The sequence below is a fragment of the Gobio gobio genome (genome assembly GCF_949357685.1).
Source record: "Gobio gobio genome assembly, chromosome: 11".
Lineage (NCBI taxonomy): Eukaryota > Metazoa > Chordata > Actinopteri > Cypriniformes > Gobionidae > Gobio > Gobio gobio.
This window is the reverse complement of record NC_137104.1, coordinates 39,653,513-39,681,157: the sequence shown is the minus strand read 5'-3', so window position 1 is coordinate 39,681,157 and position 27,645 is coordinate 39,653,513. Positions and strand designations below refer to the sequence as shown.

General features: G+C 37.8%; 2 protein-coding genes across 2 annotated transcripts in view; both read right to left on the bottom strand.

The window, feature by feature from the left end:
* LOC307133598 (craniofacial development protein 2-like) overlaps positions 1–27,645 on the bottom strand; it is a 1,416,430-nt gene that overhangs the window by 265,425 nt on the left and 1,123,360 nt on the right. The window lies entirely within an intron of this gene.
* Positions 549–21,875, bottom strand: iffo1a (intermediate filament family orphan 1a). The gene is made up of 9 exons (XM_079829415.1): positions 20,441–21,875; positions 15,445–15,505; positions 15,240–15,335; positions 14,855–14,995; positions 9,346–9,536; positions 8,977–9,094; positions 5,410–5,502; positions 5,191–5,321; positions 549–2,522 (listed from the first exon to the last, which is right to left on the bottom strand). Exons 1-9 carry the CDS (start codon positions 21,409–21,411, stop codon positions 2,366–2,368), a joined length of 1,959 nt encoding a protein of 652 aa, XP_079685541.1. The 5' UTR covers positions 21,412–21,875; the 3' UTR covers positions 549–2,365.

Here is a 27,645-nt window from a genome sequence, read left to right as displayed (position 1 = left end):
GTTAACATTAGTTAATGCATTAGTTAACATGAACTAACCGTGAACAACACCTCTGTTCAGCATTAGGTAATCTTTGTTAACGTTAGTTCATAAAAATACAGCTGTTCATGGTTTGTTCATGTTAGTTCACACTGCATTAACTAATGTTAACAATATTTTAATAAAGTATTAGTAAATGTTGAAATGAACCTTAACAGAGATAAATAAATACCTTATTGTAAAGTGTTACCAACTCGTTCCTAACTCAGAAGTCTTGAATTGTTTGGGTAAAATTGTGACTGATATCGAGAACGCTCTTTATTCAAATACATAATTAAACAACCAACCAACCAAATAAATAAATAAGTAGATAAATAGCTTAGAAGTTCAGCGTGGAGAGAGAAATAATGTGGAAAGCATCGCCCTCAGCAGCACTTACCATGTTCAGTCATCACTTAAGCATAAGTGCATAATGACTCGCTGCATATTGACTTTTTTGACCTAACTAACCAATTTGTTTCGACCGATTATTTACACTGAATTCACTTGCTATTTTGCCTCTTTTTTTTGTCAGCTGCACTTCATGAATGACCTGTTTTTGTAACCCTGGCCCTCATAGAGTGAATTTAATGAAATTCACTTGAGCATCTCTATTTGACTAATGCTAATGCAACTGAATGGCTAAAGACATTCACTGAGAGATCAAGGGCATGTTACAATGCTTAAGATGTAGCTTCAAACTAAAAAAACACTCAAATAATAAAAAGGTCCATGATTAGTCATCTGGCCTGCACCCACAGCACAAAAACCACAGATTAAATAAGTAAATGAACACAGACACCCACACACTTCAGTGAGCACTTCACACCAAAGTGCTCAGTGCTAAATTCTGCTCCCAAAATCATCTCCACTCAGAGGTGCAAAAAGTCTGACTGTAGATTTATTTTAATATCACTTATCATATAGCTGGCATTACTGGTAGCTGATGCAGAAACTGCTAAGTGCTTGTTCAGAGATTAATTACTTGCTCTTATTATTTGAGTATTCAAGGTTAAAAAAACCTACCGTTATGGCTGATTGAAAAAAATATTTCAGACATTTTTTCTGTCAAAAGTGCCTTGTGGTTAATGCTGGGGTGAGTCATTCCTACTATGCAATATTTTAGTAATAGTTAATTTAGTACAATTCATATTCAGTTTTGAGTGACGATGATTTATTTAAAAACATTTTAGGTGTTTCTTCATGTTTTTCTTTTTCAAAACATGTATTTTTTTGCTTGACTAACAAAAGCTAGTTCCTTACGTAATGACATCATTCTCCAAGACATGACATCATTTTTTAACAGGAAAACAAAAGCAAAAATATAACCAATGGATTTTTTGTCTTCATTTAAAACATTCAATCATGTTGAAATTGGCTTAGTAAATAAAAATATAGTTTAAAATAACTAACTCTCAATTCGTCACTAAAATAAATAAAGTATAACCAGGGAGTATTTCAAAGAACCTTCACCCAAAAATGAAAATTAGCCCATGATTTACTCCCTCAAGCCATCCTTGGTGTATATGACATTCTTCTTTCAGACGAATACAATCAGAGTTATATTATCCGTATTCAACTTACGGAAAAAAAACGTGATGTGTGACGTCGGACGTAACGTTAACATTTTGAAGGCATTACACTTTCTTCACCAGTTGAATACGGAAGGCGGTCTGGCGGAAGCTAGATATTTTACTTTAAAAAGTTGTAAATATGGATATTTTTCTTACACAAACCCATCGAATGCTTCAGAAGGCCTTTATTAACCTCCCGGAGGTGTGTGGATTACTTTTATAATGGATGGATGCTGTTTCTTAGGCTTAAAATTTTGGGCTGCCATTCACTGCCATTATAAATCTTGAAAGAGCTAGGACATTTATTAATATAACTCTGATTGTATTCATCTGAAAGAAGAAAGTCATATACACCTAGGATGGCTTAAATCTTGGGGTAATTTTCATTTTTGGGTGAACTATCTCTTTAAACGATAAATTACAAAAGATACTATATATCAGGAATAACTGTGTTTATCTGCATACAAATAAACTGTAAGAAAATGATGTCATCTAGAAAAGGTGATATCACATCAGCCCTTGTGTTTTTGGCCATAATTTTACATGATGCTATGTAGGGAAATTGCACAATGGATGCTTTTTTTTAGGGCCATTAACGGTGTATTCCAATAGAGGGCACTAGTGAAACCACACAAGGTTACTTGCCTTTCAGAAGGTATCTATAACCCGTTTACTAGTCTTGCTGCAGGATCACAGTCTCTATTATGAAATGATCACGGCTATATGTTTATAACCGCAGCAATTACTGTGCTGCTGGAGGGGCATAAATGCTATCAAGCCTTCTTCCATGTGTGGTCCGGGACAGAAGAGTTTGACTGCACGTCACAGTATGGTTCAGCGCTGTCAGAATTTGCCGCAGTTGCTTTTTTCCTCTCCTTCTCTGCATTCTCTCCCTCCTCTACAGCAGCCGAAACTAGAAGAGGGGATTTTCTGTGGAGGAAGGGAGATGTAATGAGTGACAACAGTGGGTGTCTGGCTTCACCCTCCACAGTAAGCAACAAAAGGTGAAGGGGTAAAAGTAACATTGAGAACGTGCTTTTATGTCATCTTTCACATCAAATTTTAAAGCCAAAGCTGTCAGTGTTACGGTCAAACAATGGTTTACACCATCAATCTTTACACATCATTGACTAATAACCACTTTAAGAATATAAAGCAAAAGAAAAGCCTTAAAGACCTCCCTGTGTTGAAAATCAAGTTTTAATGTTGATTCACCACGTGCAAATTGTCAGTTGTTGAGCATTATCTGCAGTGTATCAGACAGTCTCAAAAACACATTTTGAAACCGCCCCTGTTTCCTACGTCACAAACATGTCACCAATCCCGTCAACGTGTGGGGCGTGGCTGACGTTCTGTGATGTTCGAAGCGTTTTTAAGGATGCTGATTTTTAGAAGGCAGTTTTCGGACTCTGAGCAACATTAGCAACACATTATTAGCTGTTTGATAACGTAGTCATTCCGAAGGCTAATCATATCAATTACTGCTATGTGTCCGACGAGAGCAATACATAAAAAACACATTCCCATTCTGAAACATTGATGTGTAGACGAGCCTGTATAATTTGCTTGTTCTCTTCTTCGTTTCTGGTTCAAACATACTAAATTAAACCAATATTTCACTTGCCATTGTGTAGCATTTACTACAGTTGAGCAAGTGGATCAGGTAGTCCAAGTTTGTGTGATTGAGTCGAGGTGGGGACTAATTTGCATATTCATGGTTCTGCGTATACTAAATAAAGCAAGGGTGTAGAGTTAAAACTATTTTAAAGCATGTTGAAATTATATGTCAAAGATGAGTTTTATGAGATACAATTATTGACTACATGGGGACTTTAAAACTTTAAAAATGCTATGTGTATTAAATATTTGTATTATTATTATGTTATATATCAGTGGCGAGCGGTGTCTTTTTTACCCGGGTATGCTGGACGACATGGCAGGCGTCAATTTAAATGTATGCCAGAAGTGTTTTTTTTTAAATTAAGAATTAATAATAAATATAATATAATAAATATTAGTAGCCTATTATAAATAAAATATAAGTAAAATATAATTAGAATAAATGTAAGTATAATAAAATATATATATATAAATAAGTTGAAATAATGCAAATTGATGACTTTAACAAACACAAAAACTACGATTAACATCCTTGGATAGTTAAAGGTCTGCTTACAGTAGGTCTGTCTTTAACAGTTTATATGCTTTCATTACAAAAAAATGTCCCTATGGAGAAAATAAAATACTATGAAAATAGTTTCAGTTATTACTTTTCTTTTCACTTTATTTAATCTATTTAGTTTTGTATCAAATACAATGAGATTTTCGGGGATTGAGACCTGGGAGACAGCTTACCCTGCTCATTAAATCCCTCATATGTCAGCGAATGAGAACGCGGGACAATTGTGACGATACCAAACAACAGACAGAGGTGCCAAAGCCGCTGTGGATCCGCTTGTGAGTGAATGGCAGATTTAAAGAAAAGGACGTTGTTTGACAAATAATTAAATGATGAAGAGTTACATGCATATCACTAACATTTCATCATCATGTGAGCTTTATGGTACACCTCAAACAAGGCAATTTGAAGGAATTTAGTGTTAATATTAGTGTTTGGCAATCGATTAATCGCAATTAATCGCATCCAAAATAAAAGTTAGTTGAAAAGTTTGGTGAGCAGATTATTGCAGATAGCATTTCAAAAAGAGAGAGTGTAAAACAGTTATAGACGTTTACGTTTACTGTTTAAGTTTACTATCTCTAACCAAGTTGTGTTCCAAATTTGAATTTGATATCACAAAAATGTTATCTGCTAAAAGGTTTTAAAGTAGCATTTCTATGGTAACGCAATGTCCAATTTCAAACCGCTTTTCGCAGTTTTTTGACTGTTTAAGCTTTTGAATGATATCTAATTTATGATAATTACTAAAATATGAAATAAAAAACATGACAAGTGTCCCGCTACAGGGACACTAACAGTTAACAGGCTATATAAAAATGTGTTTAAATGCACTTTTTAACTTCTTTATTAGAAAAACAAATCAAATTTTCAGTGCAACATCAGCAATAATCATAAACAAGGGTTTAAAAGGGTTTTCTTTGCCTGTACATTTTAAAATTCACATAACATGAGGCAAAGCTTGTGCAAAGTTGATGAGTGGTCCGGAATGAGAGATTCTGATACAGAGAAAAGACTCTTGATAGAAAGCTGTCCATTAATTAAACCCTACAAAAACTTTGATGTCTAAAAAGGCAGTCTGAAGTAGTTTTTAATGTGCACCTCTGACCGTACAACATGACTATCATGACTAGTCTTCTTTCGAACTCCTTGTTTGTGTGTGTGTGTGTGTGTGTGTGTGTGTGTTCTTGTATATATGGTTTATGAGGACACAAATGTGTATAATGACATGGGTATTACAACGTATACATTGTTTATGAGGTCATTTCCTGTGTCCACGTAAACCAAATGGCTTAAAAAACATACTAAACAGTTTTTTTAAAATAAAAAAATGCATAAAGTCTTATGTGAGGTAGGTTTTGGGGTAGGGTAAACCATTATGCCTATGGAGAGTCCCTGTGTGTGAGTGTGTGTGTGTACCTGTCTCCAGTCTGAGTGATTAATCGTCTGCAGGTCTCCATTTGAACATCCAGCCCTCTTTTCATGCTGCACATCTCCATATACTCATGCAAATGCCTGTTCATATCTGACTTAGCAGTAGCCAATTCCAACTACGGGTACAGACAAACACAAAACAAACTTAAAGTAATAGAAAGACATGCAGAGTTAGGTTTTTAGGCACAAAAACAATCTCTTTACCTCAATTTGGTCAATGGTGTCTTGATATTCCTTCTCGCGAGACTTGAATAGGCACTCTGTGTCCTTTATCACCTTCTCTATGGACTCATCTTGCTGTGTGAGACAGTGTGAATTAGCAAAAGAAAAAAATATATTTTTGAGATGTCTTGTAGCTTTTGTCTTCATGATGGAAATATTTTGCAGAGAAAGAGAAAGACATCAAGATGAAATGCATCAATTCAGTAACAACGGCGACTCAGTGTTTTTTTTCTTATTCGTTTGCCGTTTATAGCAAAACTGGTGAGCTGACAAAAACCACTAAACTGTATTAGGCCTAGTGTGAGCGTTTTCATATTATGACGGGTATTTTTTGTGTGCCTGCTCAAAACATTAGGATGAAAAAACTCATCAATAATAGAGCTAGATAAATGTAACTAAATATTTGACTGATTAATGTATAAATCACATCTTTTTAAAAAGCGACACCAAAAGATAACTGCTTTTGACTGCAATACTGTAGTTATTTTGTAGTTATTCTGTAGTTTACAAATGTATAAACTTCATGAGATTTGATGACTTGGTTAAAAAAAACAAACAATAAAATTGTATATTTGGATGTTTAACCCTTAAATGCATACCTCGGGTCTTTAGCGACCCGAGACGTCATTCGCTACCCTCCTCCTCATTCATTTTGTAAAGTTAGACATCAACCTTCTTAGTATTCCTCAATCAATCCATTTTAAACTATATAACAAGAAAAAGAAAAAAAAATTATAATTGAATGCCTGTTTTTCCACTAGTTTTGTCAAAATTGTATAGGGTCGCTAACGACCCGAGGTGTGTAATATTGTACTTTTTTTTTCTGCACAATAATAAATGAATCTATAACGACAAAATAACTGCAATTCACCTTTATTCCACAAGGTGGCAATGTCTGATACACAATGATGAAGTGACGTTTCACTCATAGTAACTGCAGACTGAAAACGAAACAATAATATTTGCAAAACTTGAAATGGCTCAGCGATTTACTGTAGAGCAAATACTGAACACATTCAAATATTACTGTCACTGTCACTTGATGATGGATCTGGTGAAGCAAGCTGTCAGTGATCAAAATATTTATTTTCAAGATGTTGAAAATGAGTTTTGAGGATATGCGTGAGATGGCGAATATGAGCCAAATGCTGAATATACTGGGAAATGAGTTCTGACGAGGACAGTGGTGATGGTATAAAACATCTGCTCAAACTGAACCCTTCCAAGCTCCAAAAGGTACCGAAATATGCTTTATTTTATTCTTCTGTAATTGTTACTCTAATATTAGGAGTTTTATATATTATCGCGACAGGTATAGATCTATCCATGTTAGATATAGATCCAGGTTGCTAAAGACCCGAATATGTAAGAATGTTTGGCGAAACAGTCATGCATTTAAGGGTTAAGTGAGTCTGAATGTTCAGCTGTTTAAATGTTTGTTTTTTCCAGGGGTAATTGGGTTCATTTCATACACAGTAAAAGATTATATGATCATTAAGTCATTAAGACAACAAATTTTTTTAAACATTATTTTAACTATGGTTAAGCATTTTTAAATGTTCAAAGTTATACATGTTTCAACCAGGGGCGCCGTTTGCGTATGGCAGAGTATAGCAGTTGCCATACCCTGGCATTCAGACAAGCAAGGGAAATAAACAGCTTATGATGCTGCTCGGTAGTTCCCTTTCAGTCGGTCACATTCGACGTACGTCAGAATGTGAACCGACGAATTGGGCTCTCATGCAATATCCTGATTCGCCGGTTTACATTCTGACGTATGTCTCCATTCCCTCCTTCAAGGAACGAGGGTTACATACACGTAACCGAGACATTCTGTTGCAGCTTTGAAAAACAAATTTAAACAGCCTATTGCTGGCTGGCTTCCTAACCTGGAAAATGCTGCCTTCGGAGGACACATTTGAAGGCAGGAAGGCACCAAGGCACCAAGGTACGTCCGAATCTAATGTTAGCTTCGCTTCCCGTCTCCTGAGATACCTTCATCTGATCGATTTCTGAAGGCAGCATATTTGTATCCTTCGCTGCCTTTGATATCCCTCAATCATATGGTTTCAATTCTGTGACAGTTTAGCTGAAAAAAAAGATGGCGTCCGAAAGTTGCGTTTGCTGGTCAGTTTGTGTGTAAATGTGCGTTTTTTACCAACATTTTCTACTTCTGATGTCATTCTAGTGAGAAATTACTAATGTAGTAGTTAAATATTTGTTTAGTTCTCACCAGAGCTCTCTCTATTTTTCTGTAGATCATTAACCTGTTACGCTGCCTAAGAAGTCTGTCCGAAATTAGTTTCATGAGGTGCCTTCATGCACAAACGCTGCCTTACAAGCCATTGTCTGATAAGGCAGCGAGGCAACGAGTCAGCTGCCTAGGTTTTCGGACGCAGCCAAGATTTTCAACGGCAAACCAGACTCGTCCCGAGATCAATCAATCAAAAATCACAGCCAATCAGAAGAGCTCTCTGCAAGCGCACTGACTGTATTCGCAACGAAATTGATAAGTACAATATCGAATTCCTAAATCGTACACAATTTTATCATGATTAAAAATACATACTGAGTGACTGAAATATATATATTTTTTTCATAGAATACACTTTTTTGTTCACCTTGACAGTTTGAACATGGTTGTTTCCTTTAATTTATTTTCATGATCTGAGGTAAATTATCCATTGTTGCTTTCAATAAGGCTATGTCTATAAAGGTAAAAAAAAAATTACATTCAAACTCGCTTTAAATTATTTTTACATTAAATAAAGCACATAATCTGCACTTGTCATACTTTGTATGTTGTTTCAGCCACAACGTCGCAGAAATAAAAACAGTAAAATAAATATATTCTTCTCACATGTCGCGTTTGGTTAGAGCACAGTAAAGGACATATATTTCAGTATTTGCATTGTTGTTAAGTCTGTTGTAAAGTTCTATTAGTGGATTTTTGTCCACATTTTGTTAAGATCATGTCATTATTTGGGAATGTGCCAGAAGGGCTCATACCATACCCTAAGTTTTTGTGAAACGCCGCCACTGGTTTCAACTCATTTTTTGGTAACACTTTACAATAAGGTCTCATTTGTTTTAACTAACAATGAACTAGCAATGAGAAATACATCTGTTACAGTATTTATTAATCTTTGTTAATGTTAGTTAGTAAAACTCCAGTTGCTCATTGTTTGCTCATGTTAGTTCACAGTGCATTAACTAAGGGTAACAAATGCAACTTTTGATTTTAATAATGTATCAGTAAATGTTGAAATTAACATTAACTAAGATTAATAAATGCTGTAGAAATATTGTTCATTCTTAGTTCATGTTAACTAAAGTAGTTAATAATGTTAACTAATGAAACCTTATTGTAACGTTTTACAATTTTTTTAGTCAGTTTAATATAATTTAAGTTGAAATGACAGCCAAGATTGTATAGGCTACTTAAAAGTTTAAGGCAGCAACTTTGTTTTTACAGTGTATATTGTAAATCTACCATGCCAATGTCATTTAGCCATCACTGAAGTTGAAACTAATTAAAGATGGATGTACCTCTCCTTGGTTCTCAACGTTGAAGGTGCATCCTGGAAAATCTTCCCAGAGTAACAGAGTTTCCTCCGTCTCTTCCCATGCAAGACTGTCACAGTCATCATCAAACTCGCATTCGCGCCTGGGTCATAAAAACAAACGCTCATTCTCTCAAATGATTTGGAACAAACTGTTTTAAAAGTGTGTGTGGTCGTCAAAATAACAACATGAACCCGAATGCATCAACACTATATTTTTAAAAGACCATTTTTTAATTAAAAGTATGATTTGTTTACTTGTGTATCATCTCACTAATTAGGAAGCCATTTACTATGTTTGAGTAAAACAATTATCAGCATTCTGAAATTTCAGACATTCAATGGTGCCACTTACAATTGGTTGAGCATCCTCTGCATCTCCTCATTGATCTGATTGGCCGATGAGCAACACAGCTCCACCTCCTTATTCCCGCTTTCCTCACTTTCAGAGATGCTTACTGGTTCATCACTCTCGTTCCCTCTGATTGTCTGTGGTGCTGGTTTTCGAGGGCGGCGAGTCAAGGTTGATGGAGGTGTGGCTACTTGCTAGAAAACAGTAATATGAATAAAAATCTTCAGTGTCACATGATACTTCAGAAATCATTCAAATATGCTGATTTGGTGCTCAAAAAAATCATATTATCAATCTTGAAACAGTTGTGCTGCTTAATATTTTTGTGGAAACCGTGATTTGAAATTTTTCAACACTATAAATATCTTTACTGTCACTTTTGATCAAACTTAATGCATCCTTGCTGAATAAAAGTATTCATTTCTAGTAACACTTTATTTTACCGTGTCATTGTTACATTTTACATGTAGTTACTATAGTAATAACTATACATTATGCATGATTACATGCAACTTATCCTAAACCAAAACCAAACCCTAATCCAAACCCTATAGTAAGTTACTTAATATTTCTCAGTACTTAAATGTATAATTACAGTGTGACAAAAGGTGAGTCCCAATTTGCGTATAAATAGACAGTGTAATTAATGTGTTCACACAAAAAATTAAAAGTGTGGAATGTTGGACGCTTCATGCACTCGACTGTAGCAACTTTAATTGCGTATCGGAGCGGGACAGGCATCAGACTCTGATGTTGAATGACAAAATAACCGTATAAAATTTACACACTACACAGATGAGTACAAAGTGGAGAAGTACATAGAGTATACACTCACCTAAAGGATTATTAGGAACACCATACCAATACTGTGTTTGACCCCCTTTCGCCTTCAGAACTGCCTTAATTCTACGTGGCATTGATTCAACAAGGTGCTGAAAGCATTCTTTAGAAATATTGGCCCATATTGATAGGATAGCATCTTGCAGTTAATGGAGATTTGTGGGATGCACATCCAGGGCACGAAGCTCCCGTTCCACCACATCCCAAAGATGCTCTATTGAGTTGAGATCTGGTGACTCTGGGGGCCATTTTAGTACAGTGAACTCATTGTCATGTTCAAGAAACCAATTTGAAATGATTCGAGCTTTGTGACATGGTGCATTATCCTGCTGGAAGTAGCCATCAGAGGATGGGTACATGGTGGTCATAAAGGGATGGACATGGTCAGAAACAATGCTCAGGTAGGCCGTGGCATTTAAACGATGCCCAATTGGCACTAAGGGGCCTAAAGTGTGCCAAGAAAACATCCCCCACACCATTACACCACCACCACCACCACCAGCCTGCACAGTGGTAACAAGGCATGATGGATCCATGTTCTCATTCTGTTTACGCCAAATTCTGACTCTACCATCTGAATGTCTCAACAGAAATCGAGACTCATCAGACCAGGCAACATTTTTCCAGTCTTCAACTGTCCAATTTTGGTGAGCTCGTGCAAATTGTAGCCTCTTTTTCCTATTTGTAGTGGAGATGAGTGGTACCCGGTGGGGTCTTCTGCTGTTGTAGCCCATCCGCCTCAAGGTTGTGCGTGTTGTGGCTTCACAAATGCTTTGCTGCATACCTCGGTTGTAACGAGTGGTTATTTTAGTCAAAGTTGCTCTTCTATCAGCTTGAATCAGTCAGCCCATTCTCCTCTGACCCCTAGCATCAACAAGGCATTTTCGCCCACAGGACTGCCGCATACTGGATGTTTTTCCCTTTTCACACCATTCTTTGTAAACCCTAGAAATGGTTGTGCGTGAAAATCCCAGTAACTGAGCAGATTGTGAAATACTCAGACCGGCCCGTCTGGCACCAACAACCATGCCACGCATAAAAATTGCTTAAATGACCTTTCTTTCCCATTCTGACATTCAGTTTGGAGTTCAGGAGATTGTCTTGACCAGGACCCATAGACCGTAAAAAAATATGGACGACGCGACTCCATTGACTTCCGCTGACCAAAGTTGAAGCTTTCATAGGCCCGCTCACGGCGCTGACATCTTGGGACAGAGTCTGCGCAGTAGCGATCTCGGGACCGGAGTTGCGCAGTAGAGAACAGGAAGTAGAGGCGCGATTATCAAAAGCCCGCCCACACTCTCGCAGATGCAGAACAATTCATTATGTTGGTGTGAAATAAACAGTTATGGAAGTGTAGAAATTAAAGCTAAAGCTCCAATCTCCTCCCAAAAATCCAGAAAAAAGTCTGTTAGTGGCTCAGTGACAACTTCACTCAGAGAAGCCGTCAATCTCAGCTGTCAATCATGACGTCACACCCCCCGTTTTTATAGCATCAAATAACTCACTAAAACTAAACTTATTTAAAAAACGAACACTTGAAATGAAATTATTGTAATAAAAACTGCCTAAAATGACAGAAACCATCTTTAGGAAACAATTATTTGAAGTGTAATTAAATTGTTTAGTGTGTCTCGCGCCCATTCTAATACATGGAGAGACGGGGTTTAGGAGCTATACTGGGACCGGCCACCGGGGGGCGATCGAGGCGCGAAAGCTTCAATTTCTGACTGGAGCACTACAGGCTTGCCAGGACCACACCCCTAAATGCATTGAAGCAACTGCCATGTGATTGGTTGATTAGATAATTGCATTAATGAGAAATTCAACAGGTGTTCCTAATAATCCTTTAGGTGAGTGTAAGTGCATAGTGTGTCATTTGGGATGCAACTAAAGACACCTTAAAATAAAGTAACACTTTACAATACGTTCCCATTAGTTAACATTAGTTGTGCATGAACTAAAATGAACAATTTAAACAATGCAATTTATTTGTTACAGTATTCATTAAAGGTGCACTATGTAACTTTTCCGTCCGCTAGAGGTTGCCTATTCAAAACAAAGGCGTAGTTTGATCACGCCACGTTTGAGCGCAGAATCTTGGGACATGTGGTCTTCACCTCACAGCCGGTGGAAAATAATCGTGATAGGACTCGGGCAGAAATCATGTTCATGGATGCGATTATTAACGTTACTGTAGTATGAAGCAGAGCAGGACCGAATGTTGTGGGAGCTTAATAAGATGAATGCAACACACACCTCATGAGCAGCAGGACTTTTATTATGCGACAGTTGCAGGCACCATTTCCGCTTTTCCTGTCATGAGGATGAGGTAACCCATCTCTGTTTATCATATTAGATATATTTGAGTGTGTTGTAAATTATATGACGTTACTCTGTGCGTTTGCTCGGCGGCTGCTATGACACTTGTTGCACACTGCAGTAAGAGTAAAGTGTTTCTGCAAAAAAACGAGGGTAACGCAGATATGAGGCAAATGAGAGGCGACTCCCTCACACATCCCGGTTCCTTGGTTAAAATAGCAATTTTCTCACGATTTACAAATAGTTGGAAACATTTGGGATATTGTAAGTACTCAACTGAACAAAATATATAACACTGGCCTAGTGGTTTTTGGATATTTTACTGCAAAAATGTTACATAGTGCACCTTTAATGTTAACGTTAGTTAATAAAAATGCTTTTAATGTATTAGTAAATGTTGAAATCAACATTAACTGTGATGAATAATTGCTTTAGAATTATGTTTCATTTTTAGTTCATGTTAACTAATATAGTTCATGTCATGACAACTCTCTATGAGTTTTTGGCATTGGTAATGGAAATGACAATGTTGATATATTTCGTCTTCGTGGAATAGAGCTGCTACACTGCTGCTGCTGCAGAGCAAGTACTTAGTACAAGTACAAGACTTGCTACTTCCAATACATACCCGACATGCTGCTGTGAGCAAGTAAGAGACATGCTGCTGCTGTACAATGTAGCATTTGTGAATTATCCGTAGCAGATCTATACAGGTGGAGCTGGGGAAGGTGGAGGGTTTTTGAAAGCGCGCTGTACTTCAAAAGAAAATGCTAACCAAGTATTTGAAGGTTGAGCATGCAAGCGCATTGATTGGCTACTGATACGGCAGGAACCAATCAGCTGTCCCCTATAGATAATGATGTGATTGCAAGCAGATTAAGGACAGTTAAAGACATATTAGCCTGCACCATCTAGAGTTTCATGAACGAACTTTGTATTTAATGTTAACAAACTAAACCTTGTTTTAAAATGTCACCAATTTCTTAAAAAAAAAACTAATGCTTGGTCTTCATTTAAAGGGGCTGTAAAGCATGTTGTTCGGCCTTGGTGCAAACTGAGCACAGGTAGTGTATAACCGTATAAGATAACCTCATGAAATCATTTAAATGTGAAAGTAAAAAAAAAAAAAAAGGATAGATTGAAATAACTTAACATGTTTGCTAACAAAATAAACCAATTAAAAGCCATTTGTGCGGTGTGGCTTTTGTGTTCATGGTTAAGTGCTAGTCTAATTTCAACATGCAGTTTATAGGAGACGTTTACTAGCATTGGTCTATAATTAACATTAAGTTGTGTACAGCCTACATTACAATAACTGTCCTGGTTGAAGTGCAGGATTAATGCAATCAAATCGGTGAGCAAATGAATTGTATTCCCGCTGAAAAACAAGCGTTCTAGAGCGAAAATGTTGCCAGTAAATAGTATCACGCGCCTTCTTATCAAACCCGCCACCGCAATGATCAACCACTCCTCCATTTTGCTTGGGAACTAATGTGGTCGGAACCAAAGTTTCCGCACTGCGTTCTCTGGGATCCTCTCAAGCGGAGCATTTCTACATTCCGATTGGTTGCCACCCGGTTGCCCCCGGACAGCGTCATAGCTCATTATCATAAAATTGAGCTGATTTCAACTCTTCTCGATGCCCAAATCATCCAAGCCGCGCCACTCTCGCCGGAGCTCGCCGCCGTTTCCCATTGAAAATGAATGACTTCCGGCCACTTTGACGCTCTCGTCGGCGGCGGTGTGAACGCACAGTTACTGACCCCAAACTTTTGAACGGGAGTGGTATAACATAAAATATGAAAAAAGTATAAAACCTTACAAGTCTTTAGGTGCGTTCACGCCACCTCGTAATTCCTGTAATTACAAGATTCTAGCTTGTAAAAAGTGTTCACGTCCTCGTAGAGCTCGTAATTAAAGTTTGTAGGCTGGTTACGGCTTGTACCACGCGACCGCTGCACCTCACGCGGAAAAAAGCTGTTATTTCGTAATATAAAAAAATTCATGTAATTAAATTTTTTTCATGCATAAGTAATGTGAACATAAACAAAAGACATGCAGCGCAGAGTTAGATATCTAGGATATTCTTGTAATGACAACCTAAATAAATGAAAGTGTAATAATAATTAATTTTTTTATTTATTTTGCAGACTGTCGCTATAGAAACGGATAATCCCCAGTTCGAGGATGTGAACAGCTCCGAATACAACGTCACGTGTTGTCATCTCAAGATTCCGGTAAATACGAAGTGGCGTGAACGCAGCATTTGATAAAGACGGGAAGCAAATAATGGTAAACAAACACACACACAAACAAAGGTGTACTTCATGTGTGAGGATGAAAGACAAACCTGGAAGATCTGAATCATGTCTTCACAATTTCTCTGCTGTGCTACATCACACAGACGAGCCGTGATGTCGATCCTGCGACAGATATCCATGTCCACTTTCATGGCCTTCTCCTGGATCTTACTGTCCAAATCTGAGTGATTCTAAAGGAGAGGGGAAATGAAAGAAAATGCAAAGCGAGGACGAGCCTAATTGAAATGGAGTGGACAAGTAAAGAGGATCAATTACTCTGATTAGGGTTTTCTCTGCTAAGACATTTGTGGGACAGCATTTGACTGGACTATGCATTTTTTGTGCTTCTATTCAAATAAACAATATTGACTAATATTGACTAACTTACTGAGGTATTTTTGAGGTCAGGTCACATGAATATTGTGCTTAACTCACATTGCTCATGAGGCCTTTGAACAGAACCAGCTCCGCTTTAAGCTGCTTAACCCTCAGAGCAAGTTCATCCTGGCACACCTCGCTCTCCTGCAGGTCCTGCAACACATACAAGTGTCATCAGATGCAGTAAGAAACGGTAGACAGTGGAAAATAAGATTTGAGTCTTAGTTTAATTAATTAAAATATTAGATTGATTTGGTTTTACTTCTTCAAGCTCTCCAACTTTTTCCTCTAGATCCATCCGCATTGTGTACTCCTCTTCCCATCTAGAATTAACAAGACGAGAGAATTGGCCAATCATTATAAACAATCACAAAAAATATATAATATCAGGTCTCAAATATGCATATCTATCTATCTATCTATCTATCTATCTATCTATCTATCTATCTATCTATCTATCTATCTATCTATCTATCTATCTATCTATCTATCTATCTATCTATCTATCTATCTATCTATCTATCTATCTATCTATCTATCTATCTATCTATCTATCTATCTATCTATCTATCTATCTATCTATCTATCTATCTATCTATCTATCTATCTATCTATCTTCATAAATAAATAGTTCAATTTTATTAAATAAATCATACAATCAAATTTATTAAAAAAAGCATACTTTACTGCACTTTACTGTGTAAATGAAATATACATTTATTCTTATTCAAGTTAAAAAGGTGATTCAGTCAAGAGCAGTGAAAGATTTTCTCTTTTTTTGTTGCCTGATTAGCATTAATAATGACACCAGGTAAATGTAGATGCTGTCACTTTAAGACTGGCTGCACGGATCCAATATAGGCCTACTCGTGCGTTGTTCTTTCTCAGTTTCTCGGTTCTTTTTCAAAGGTTTACATTCACTTAAGACATAAATGACTCTGTTTACTTGCAAATACGTGTCACTTTGAGACATAGGTATGTTTATTTAACCGTTCAAGTGCAATTAGGTGGCAAAAAAGTCTCAGTTCAGTTCATACGCGCTCTTTGAGCAGCGGCTTCATGTCGCGTGTCTCTCAGAGAGAACTGAGAAAGTAATGGACTCTCTGACTAACAGTGCGGTCATATAGTGAAATTAGTTCTCTTTCACTGCTAATGTTGCTTCAACCATAGACTGTAAAAAAAGATGGATGACACCCCTTTACTATCTTCTATTGTAGAGATGGGAAGCCGCCAAATGTCTGAATATGGCGCTGACATCTTGCGCTGATTTGGGACCTGAGTCTGCGCTTTAGACAGCAGGAAGAAGAACAAAACCCCGCCCACCCTCCCGTAGAATCTGTTATTACAGTTTACTGCAGAACAACTCTGAAATAAACACACCGACATAATGAGTTGCTAAAGCTAAAGCTCCAATCTCCTCCCGAAAAAAGTCAGTTGGTGCCAATCACAGCGTCACACCCCCATTTTTATAGCATCAAATAACTAAACTAAAACAAAACACTTGAACTTACATCAGCGTGATAAAAACTACCTTAAAATGACAGAAACCATCTTTGGAAAAAAATAGTTTGAAGTGTTATTTGATTATTTAGTTTGTCTCACGTCCCATTGGAATACATGGCGGGGGCGGGGTTTATGGGCTATACTGGGACCAATCACCTGGGGGCAATCGAGGCGCTTTTCAGAACTTGTGCAGCCCACTTGACTTCAACGGTTTCAAATCAGTTTATATCTTTGCAATTCTGTGTCACATGTCTGTCTTGTTTTGTTAAAGCACATGTCTTGTATTTGTCATTTCTGTGCATGTGCTTGTGATGTCATGTCTCCTGTCTATTGCCTAACCCGCCCCTCTTGTTATCTGATTATTGGTTTATTTGCCCCACCTGTTCTCCCTCATTTCCTGCCTGGTTTGTTCCCTTTATAGTCTCCTTGGGTGCGTCTCAAAGAGCTCTCTAGTTCAGTAGTCAGGGCACTGATCAGGACATAAGTCAATGGGCTGACTCCCTGATCAGTACCCTGACTACTGAGTTAAGGAGGTAATTGAGACGTGTCTGCAGTCCTATGTTAGATCGTTGTTGGATGTCGTCTGCTCCCTGTCGTGTTTCCTGTTTACCTCTCCTGATGTTTAAGTTTATTTCAAGTTTGGTTTTCCCCCTCGCGGGTGTTTTGTTTATGTTTGTTTTATTTTATTATTTACAATAAATCTACTCTTCCTGCATTCGCTCCCATTTCTACCCAGTGATACCTGACATTCTGACTTTATAACACGCAACTAGATATTCTTAGAAAAAGTATTTTTCCCCCAGAAAACTTGCAATTCTGACTTTATATCACGCAATTGCGAGTTTATATCTCACAATTCTGAGAAAAGAAGTCAGAATTGCGAGTTATAAAGTCAGAATTGTGTAATAAAGTCAGAATTGCAAGTTTGTAATTATGTAACAATTGTGAGATAAAAAGTCGCAATTATCTTTTAAAATGTTTTATTCTGTGGTGGAAACAAGCTTCCATACCAAACAGAACTGAACTTAATCAGGTGAAATGCCAGATTTAATTTGATGTCCATTTAATGGGTTGTACACTGTTGTATACCTTGGCTTTGATAATTCAAGAAAATATTAAAAAAGTTAAATCACATGCTTATTATTAAAATTACATGCACTTAAGAATAAAAATATTGACTGTTTAAAAAAGGTTTAAAAATCTGAATTCGACTCAAAACTGATCTATACAACTACACAAATAAACATGAAATTCTACACTTCCACGCCATAAAAATGCAACCATCTGCAAAGAGCAAAAGAACCTCCAGGCTTCTCTCACGTAACATGACCCTACGGTTTGGGTTTATAGTAATGTACTCATGTAGCATATCGTCCTTTTTTGAGCCATTATGTAACGTGTCACCATGACTGTACACATAAGGAACGACAGGAAGTGCAGGAACATTCACACACACGCTCCTTCCATTTTAGTCCATTACTGCAATATCACTGCAGGTGTTAGAGCAGGTGATTTATGTTAACACCGTCCGAAACAACATCCACATAACCTTCTTCTTAACACACCAACGACTATACTGACAGCTGAATCAGCAGTTCACCACAAAACAGGTGCCACTGAATCACATACACAACTAAAAAAAAATATACAACCAAAGGGTTCTTGAGAAATAAACCTGACTATGCTAATTTGGCTGATACTCAGTAGCTTTGGCAGCTGGTGGTAGTCTAGGGAGGTTGAACAGGAAGGTAAGGGAGAGATTGTTAAATTATTCTCTATTGGCATCCTGGCAGTAGCAGCACTCAGTTCAGTACTGCATTGCAGATGCTGAGGCGCAGAGGGGAGGCGGCTGAAGTTGGAATGAGAGAGATGGAGAGAGAGAGACTCGCCAGGAGGAAGGGTTATACAGGAGATTAACTCCAACTCCTTTATGTCATTTTACTCATTGGTCATGTATTGTTCTGAAACCATATTGAAATTATAATTTCATACTAATTAGCATTATTCATGTTATAATATTAATGCATTAAATTAATACCTATTCAATTTCTATTATAAAATATGATAAAATTATAATTCTATTATAAAAAATGTATAAGAAATATGCCTAAAAAAATGAAATAACTTTTAACTACTGAATGCAATTAAGTTTTAACTATTGAATGCAATTCAACTACTGAATGCAATTAAGTTTTAACTATTGAATGCAATTCAAACTTTCTCAAAGGATAACCCTACAACATTTTTATTATATTCTAAATCGATTATTAATTAATTTATGGGGGTCTAGGGCAAAAATGATACTGAAAACAACAACAACAAAAAATCTAATTTTCACATACATATTTTTAATTATATCAAAGTATCTGAAACAAGGATGACATTATCCCCTGGTTTCACAGACAAGGTTTAAAATAGTCCCAGACTTAAATGCATGTTTGAGCTGTTTTAACTGAAAGCAACTTGCACATGCATATCTTAAAATATGTCAGTGCCATTGTTTTGTTTTGAGATGCACACCAGTAATGTTTTTTTCTTAATGCACACCTTAATGTTATTAAGGCCTAATCCTGGTTTAATATAAGCCCTGTCTGTGGAACTGGGCCTTTATGTTTAGAAATAATATAGGCCTACCCTTAAAAATTACTTTAAAAGAGAAAAAGCTACAAATTTCATTTTGACAGTGATATGCACTGTGATTATAATATTCTGTTTATGAAATTCTATTTAAAGGCTACTTCAATGCTTCCTCAAAAAACATCAAATGAAGAGTAATTGAAATATTGAGTCAGTGTGAACCAGCCCTAATAGTTTTGTCTTGCTAAAGAACAGTGCAAACACATTCATCATACTAATTCTACAAAATGCTTCATATATTTGCATTGAGCACATCTACAATACCAGATTTTTATGAGGCCCATAAGCTTGAATAGGAAAAGCCCTGGTAGAGCTAATAAGAATATTCAGTGCAACACTATTATTAACCTGTAATCTCACCTCACCGTGGTAAAACCTGAGGATGTGTGCTTCAGTGGATGTTGTTTAAAAAAAAAAAAAAAAGATTCTGCTAGAAACATGTTACCGTCGGAATTCACTGGTCTATATTACCAGACTTTGTATAATGTGTGGTGGATATTGATATTTTGTGTTATGTTAATGACATATGATGGCGTTTTTCAGTTTTTAGAAAGAAAAAAATATTGTGAATTAAATTTTTCTAACAAAGGTACTCTCAGATCACAGTATACAAATAAAAAACTTTTTTTTAATGTTGTTTAAAAATGTTAACATGCAAGCCCACACTGTAAAAAAAATATTGCTGTGATTATCACAACTTTAAAAAAATCCACAATGGAATAAGAAATAATGTGTTGTTTGTGGTTGACTTAAAATATTATGTTTAGTTAACTTTAGTTTAGTTGAATTTTTAAAGTTATCTCAACAAATTTTAAGTTGTTATAACTAATTGCAGCAACATTTTTTACAGTGCAAAAACAGATATGTTACATTTCAACACTCCTAAAAATGAGGGGAAAGTAATCTAAACATCCCAATAGTTAACAGAACTACAAAAGTTATTTTTAATTTGGGGAGTTCTTTACTTTTGGATAATCATCCAAAAAGTTTATCCAACCAGCTTGGAAAGGCTACAACAAAACATAGCGCGCAAAGAGCGCGTAAAGTTGTGCGTAAAAGTTACAGTTTGAAGCTTTTTTCAGCCATTTACAAGAGCATCACCTTGCACACCTACTAACCTCCTTTTGTATTCGTCTCTCTCCCTCTTTACCTTGGCGAGGACATTATACAGGGCCCGAATCTCTGGGGTGATGGTGTCGATTTGGACACCCACACCATCTGGAGGCACCCATGACGACACACCTGGACCCGAGACCCGCGACTCACGCCCGGTGCTGAACCTCTGATTATAAGACCAGACAGAGCCAGGGTGAAATCTGGGTGGAGGATTGCTGGTACAACCAATCCCGGTACTGACATACTTCCCGTTAATATTGTTGATGGTTTTTGGAGCAGGATCAATCGGGCTGATCGGGAAATTTAGGGTGTGATTGAAATTAGAGTCCGTCAGATTGAATGGGTTGAAGTTTTCTACAGTTGTCCTGTTATAGGACTCGAGAGGGAGGATGGTGTTATTGAGGGTCGGTGACAACAAGGTTCCGGACAGATATGCGGTGTCGTTCGCGTTCTGAATGGGTATCAGGTCTGGCCTAACAGGAACCCATCCACCGGGGCCGGTTTGAACCCCAACTTCTCGCGTTAAAGGCTTTTTGTTTTCTACACACTCCGCATTGTCATCCAACGCCTGTTGCAGTTGCTTTTCTAATACTTTATTCCGACGTTCCAGTTCATGCACTTTGGCTAAAAAGCAGCGGAAACGCAAATTCAGAGTTTTGAGGACGCTGATGTTGGATCCCAGGTCGTTGCGCAGGGCAGTGGCGGCAGGAGGGGGTGGAGACACCCGGTGAAGATAGTTACCCAGGTGTATATACGGTGTTCCTGGAGGTGGTAAAGCGCCCAGGTCCAACCCATCTTGTCCGAAGCCACCCGTGTGTTCGCTCAAGAAAAGGCCCGCTGGATCGGTCCAGTGGCCCGATGACGCGGAGTCCGCGAAGCCCGTCACCTGGTTCTGCTGGAACGAATACACATTCTCTCCCAATACAGGATTCATTCTGGTATGAGAAAATCTAAAATGCTCAAAGTCCGGCATGAACACTGATTTAACTGTGTGCCTTCAAAGCTGATCCTCTGAAGTTAATAAACTGAAGGAACACTTGTCCGATTCAGAAGGACTAAATGAATCCGATTAACACCAGAACTGAAGCCTTTAAATTATATGACAGTCTATCAATGTAACATAAGGACGCGTTACGCGTATTTGTATGCCATTACCTTAACAGACGTGGTTTGTTTTCTTAGAGGGGATTAAATGCGTCTTCATAGCGGAACGGCCAGGCTCCAGAGCAGAGATAAACATGAAAGGAGCAACTGCGGCTCCTTCATACCGTGATTAGGTAGTATAAGCGCCTCTCTCGCGATCATCGCGACAGTTTGTCCAGCTTTGCACACTTCAACGTGTATAGATTAATCGATGCTGTAAAATAAGACATTTAACCCCCGGAATTGTTACGTTACAGTTTATTGTGCGATATTCAAGCTCACCATTTTGAATGTGCGTTTGTAGGTTTCTGGAATTTACGGTAGCGAAAGTGTACCCTTTACGCCACTGACTGTGATTGGCAACCAACAGTGTGATACAATCGTGACGGAGAACGTACAACATCCGAAATAAACAGACTTTTTATTAGGGTTGTACATCAACACGATATATAAATAAGAAGGGTAAATATTTCAAGCTGTAGTTCCATCTTCTTAAAAACCACAACAACAACGTTTATTTGCATTTATGAATAGCCTATGACATTTCGATTATAAAAAGATAAGGTTTTTCATGCACACGGTGACACGGGTTTCTTCAACGTATACAAAGTAAAAAAATATTTTTGTCTGAATGTTTCCACCACAATGTTATTTCCACAACATAGGCTGTCGAATTATGTAGCCTATTGCTTTTGGCAGTATGTTGGTCGAATTAAACATGAATGAAATCTTAGCTATAATTACATTACAGCCTAATATTTTATCAGTTTTAATTCCATTTCTGTGTAAAGCACTTTGAATTGCCTCTGTGTATGAAATGTGCTATAGCTACATGCCTTGCCACTGTTACAGTTTGTGAAAAGGATTAAATAGGATTAGTTGATTTTAAATGACAGAGTAAAAGAATATGCTCACAAAAACATTTACCTTGATTCTTTTCAAGGTCACGTCTCATTTCATCTCAAGTCTTCACTGACACTTTTGTCGCCTTGGTAACTAAGCACACTAACTTGAGAGAAAAAGGTACTTTTATCATAAATTTGTATTGTAGCCTATAAAAGTGAAACTCTGGGTCTGGGACCTGGGTAAAGCTATGTATAATGTGTTTAATCTATATAAATCTATGTTTAGTATGATTTACAGCATGGTCTTGGGTGAAAACAAGTTCTCCAAATATAATTTTACATTAAAGCTGCAAGCAGTGATGAAAGGGCCCTTCCATCTGTGCCGGCTTTAGGAAAACAGAGCACGATGGGCAATATGCATTTAAGTATAAAGAGTAAATATTGACTAGTCATTAGTATTTGCCACACTTCCTGCTAACAGGTGGTGGCGCGATGACTATAACTAAATTTTGCCTTGTAGATGTATTCAGGCCAGGGCACTTATTAAACATGTGAAGTTAGAGGCAAATTTGACATTGTATGCTTGAGTTACAACAACTTCTTGTTTCATGACGATAATAGCATGCTTCAACACTCAGCTAAGTGTTGTTAGCATGTTTGAGAATGTTTCTACCATGTTTAGCACTCATTTGCATATTTTAGTATGTTGCTAGGGCATCACAGAGTTAAACACGTCACTTCCTTTTGCCAGGGCATTGATTTTGTGTTCAGGGCAGGACTCTTCTCAAACGTGAAGTCTGGGGCAGATTAGACATTGTATGCCTGAGTTACAACAACTTCCTGTTTCGTGGTGTTAATCGCATACATTAGCACTTAGCCACGTGCTGCATGATTTAACATGTTTCTAGAATGTTTGGTACTTCATGGCATATTTAAATGTGTTTCAGTAAGTAAATTACAGTGTAAAGGACGACATTTGCCAGCAGGTGGCGCTATAACTAACTGAATATTGTATGTAAATGTCTTCAGGCCAGGACTTTTGGGGCAGGTCAGATAATGTATGCCCGAGTTCCAACAAATTCCTGTTTTATAGCGAAACATTGAAGGCCCATTCCCAAATGGCACACTTCATATGCACTTTCGGTCTTGTGGACATAAAATGGCTGCCGTGTGCATGTGTCAGTTAAGTCCACGAGACCGTATGGTGTCCCATTTGTCATTTTAGGTCTCAGAAGGGTGTTCGCGCTGCCCAGGTGCCTAGCTCTGCCCGCGCCGCCCAGGTCGATATAGGCGCCCTCGATGCGCACTTTTGCCGCACTGATGCGGGCTCCACAGCGGACTTCTTCCCGACAGTCAAAGCAACATTACATCATGAAAGTGCGAACTCGTAGAAGACAGCAAGTGTTTAGGGTGCCATTTGGGACAAGGCCAAATTTTGTCAGGCCGCCACGGACACACACTTCAGCGAAAACTCAAGATCTTCACAATTTAACATTGCAAAGGCCTTTAGATTAGACTGACCAAAATATAATGTTGATCTGATTAAATCTCTAGGAGGAGTTTGTTAAAGTACAACGTCTGGAAATGGCAAAAACTGCAAAAAAAAAATTCAGAGAAAATTCAAAATATCTAAGGGTTTTCAGATGTTGCTCCTAAAGACTTTTTTGTAGGAGTTGGGCTGTCTACCGAATTTCATACTTGTACGTGAAACGTAGCGTGAACAGCGCTTAATTGAAATTTTGTAGGTGGCGCTATCGAGCCATTTTGCCACACCTAATTCTGAAACCAGTATCAAGCGAAATTTTCACTACTTCTGACACGTGTGCAACGTTTCATGAGTTTTCGAGCATGTTTAGGCCCTCATAAATGCGATTCATTTCGGAGAAGAATAATAATAGACAGAGCAATTCCAATAGGGTCCTCACAACATCGGTGCTTGGGCCCTAAATAGAATACATCCAAAGCATATGTTTCACATCATTTATAAGTACACAGTAAAGCTTTATTCAACACTGTTTACAAAGTGTTTTACAGTTGAATAGAACAAGCAGGACTCAGAAAAGCACAAACAAGGGAACTTCATTGTGTGGCACTGCAAGCTCACCCTCATTATCATATTCATCTTGAACATGACATCACAATAATAGAGTTTTATTTCTATAGAGTTACATTTTTTAACAGTTTAAAATCGTTGGTGTGTTTGTCCATACAGTCTCTGTGAAAATCATGAAAAAATCACATTAATCATTTGGGCAACTTAGTCCTGGCATTAAATGTGTAAACACTTGTAATACATACCTATTGGCGGTAGATCAGCCCACTGGGAATTCTCTCAGTGCTCCAGATGGCCAATCTGCCAACGACTTTACGAAGCGACAGCTGGTTATCCTTACCTTCTTAACCTCACTCGTTTTAGTGTAGAGAGAGAGAGATCAGTAAATGAAATAGCAGTATTATGACAAATGAGTTGACAAAAGCCAGACTTTTTGCTCACAAAATTAAAAAAAGTTGTTGTCTTAATTAATTAATCAATTAATTTTTGACCATTCTTCGAGAAGTGAATTTGTGAGGACAGGCACTGATGTTGGACGAGAAGGCCTGGCTCACAGTCTCCGCTTTAATTCATCCCAAAGGTGTTCTATCGGGTTGAGGTCAGGACTCTGTGCAGGCCAGTCAAGTTCCTCCACACCAAACTCGCTCATCCATGTCCTTATAGACCTTGCTTTGTGCACTGGTGCGCAGTCATGCTGGAACAGGAAGGGGCTATCCCCAAACTGTTCTCACAAAGTTGGGAGCATGAAATTGTCCAAAATGTTTTGGTATGCTGAAGCATTAAGAGTTCCTTTTACTGGAACTAAGGGGCCAAGCCCAACCCCTGAAAAACAACCCCACACCATAATCCCCCTCCACCAAACTTTACAATTGGCACAATGCAGTCAGGCAAGTACCGTTCTCCTGGCAACCGCCAAACCCAGACTCGTCCATCGGATTGCCAAATAGAGAAGCATGATTGGTCACTCCACGTCTCCACTGCTCTAGAGTCCAGTGGCGGCGTGCTTTACACCACTGCATCCGATGCTTTGCATTGCCCTTGGTGATGTAAGGCTTGGATGCAGCTGCTCGGTCATGGAAACCCATTCCATGAAGCTCTCTACGCACTGTTCTTGAGCTAATCTGAAGGCCACACAAAGTTTGGAGGTCTGTAGTTATTGGCTCTGCAGAAAGTTTGCGACGTCTGCGCACTGTGTGCCTCAGCATGCGCTGACCCTGCTCTGTGATTTTACGTGGCCTACCACTTTGTGGCTGAGTTGCTGTTATTTCCAACTGCTTCCACTTTGTTATAATACCACTAAGAGTTGACCGTAGAATATTTAGTAGTGAGGAAATTTCACAAATGTTCTTATTGCACGGTACCACGCTTGAGTTCACTTGAGCTCCTGAGAGCGACCCATTCATTCACAAATGTTTGTAGAAGCGTCTGCATGCCTAGGTGCTTGATTTTATACACCTGTAGCCATGAAAGTGATTGGAACACCAGCATTCAATGATTTGGAGGGGTGTCCCAATACTTTGGGCAATATAGTGAAAGTAGTTCAGATACAGTGACTCATCAACATCACAGCTAGTCCTACACATAATGACATGCTGTGTAAAGTGAAAAGACTGGAGATGAAGGGATGATTACAGGCTTTTGCAGGTCCACTGGCGGCTCCATGACAATCATGTCATCACATCAATGTAAAATATCAAGAAAATCAAGAGTCAGATTAGAGTTGAGCAAACAATTAGAAGTTAAACACGTATAATCACTATGATAGGGCGTGAATAGCACTTGCTAAATGTGAATGCGAGACAGTCATGTCTGTCGGTTGACCAAAATAAGTATTCAATATATGTACATGTACCCCCCCCCCCCCCCAGTACTGGTCAAATATCCAGAATAATTAAGATCTTATAATGTTTTTGAAAGTCTTATATGCTCACCAAAGCTGGATTTATTTGTATAAATATAGTGAAATACAGCATAACAGTATATAACAGTATAAATATAGTGAAATATTATTACAATTTTAAATAACTGTTTTCTATTGGAATATATTTTAAAATGTAATTTATTCCTGTGAAGTCAAAGCTGAATTTTCAGCATCATCTGTCAGAAATCATTCTAATATGCTGATTTGCAGCTCAAATATGATCAGTTACCTTTTTAGTGCTCAGTTATTAATACCAGTTATTTTTAGTAATGTTGAAAAACAGTTTTTGATGCACGGTACAAAAATCTTTTGTAACATTATACATGTCTTTACTGTTACTTTTGATCAATGTAACTAATCCTTTCTTTTATCTTTCTTTCTTCTTTATTTTTGATTAAATAAAGCCTTGGTGAGCATAAAGGATATAATTATTGTAATTATTTCAAACATTTGACGGACCTTTCTGCCTGTTAGCTGGAGTGCACACAGTCATAAATATTCTTCTGAAGAAAGTTCTTCCATAAATTGTAGCCTACTGATGATTCCATTTACACATCATTTGTTAAGTGTCCACATACTCACTGAGCTCTGGGATGACTTTGCCCAAAGCCTTGGCAGTCCCCGTGGAGGTTAGAATGATGTTCTGTCTGGCATCTTGCTCATCCCCACAGCTCAATAAATAAGAAATGCAGTTTTTTTTCTATGTCGAGCACACTTCCTAATGGAAGATCAACGTGTCTAATATGCATGCAGCCACTGAACGTTTTTAAACGTCGTCTGAAAGTACTGTGTATATACAGCAATGATTTAATTTAATCAGTTCTAGTTAAAGTAATTGCCAAATTTGATGTGTAGAAAGTTTGCAGTTAATGACAACAATGTAATTTCCCTTGAGTGTCACTAGGCGGCAACAACAACTAATGACGCTCTCTGCAGGCAGCCGCACCCCTACTAAAGGTTCATTAACTGTTCATGCAATGCATTTCCAAATTAAGCAATACATTTTTTTTTACTTTCGGCAGTATGTGTTAGTAAAACGTTTTATAATAATGGACTAAAGTCCATGGATGGAGGCATCAGATCAGGACCATTAGCAGCATAAGCATCACTGCAGCATTTCACAAAGTGGAAGTGATAGGGTGCTTCTAGTGGTTTGTATGAGAACTGCAATGCAGTATTGCACTATCGTGTGCAAAACCTCTATATATATTTCAGAGGCTATGTCACCATAAACTACATTACCGT

Bases quoted from the DNA above. Each gene is read 5' to 3' on its own strand.
- iffo1a (XM_079829415.1), bottom strand. From the start codon at position 21,411: ATGCCGGACTTTGAGCATTTTAGATTTTCTCATACCAGAATGAATCCT. The intron at 14,996-15,239 runs GTGAGTTAAGCA...CCTCTCCTTTAG, and splicing joins TCAAAGGCCTCATGAGCAAT to AATCACTCAGATTTGGACAG. The intron at 9,095-9,345 runs GTAAGTGGCACC...TTTATGACCCAG, and splicing joins CAGAGGATGCTCAACCAATT to GCGCGAATGCGAGTTTGATG.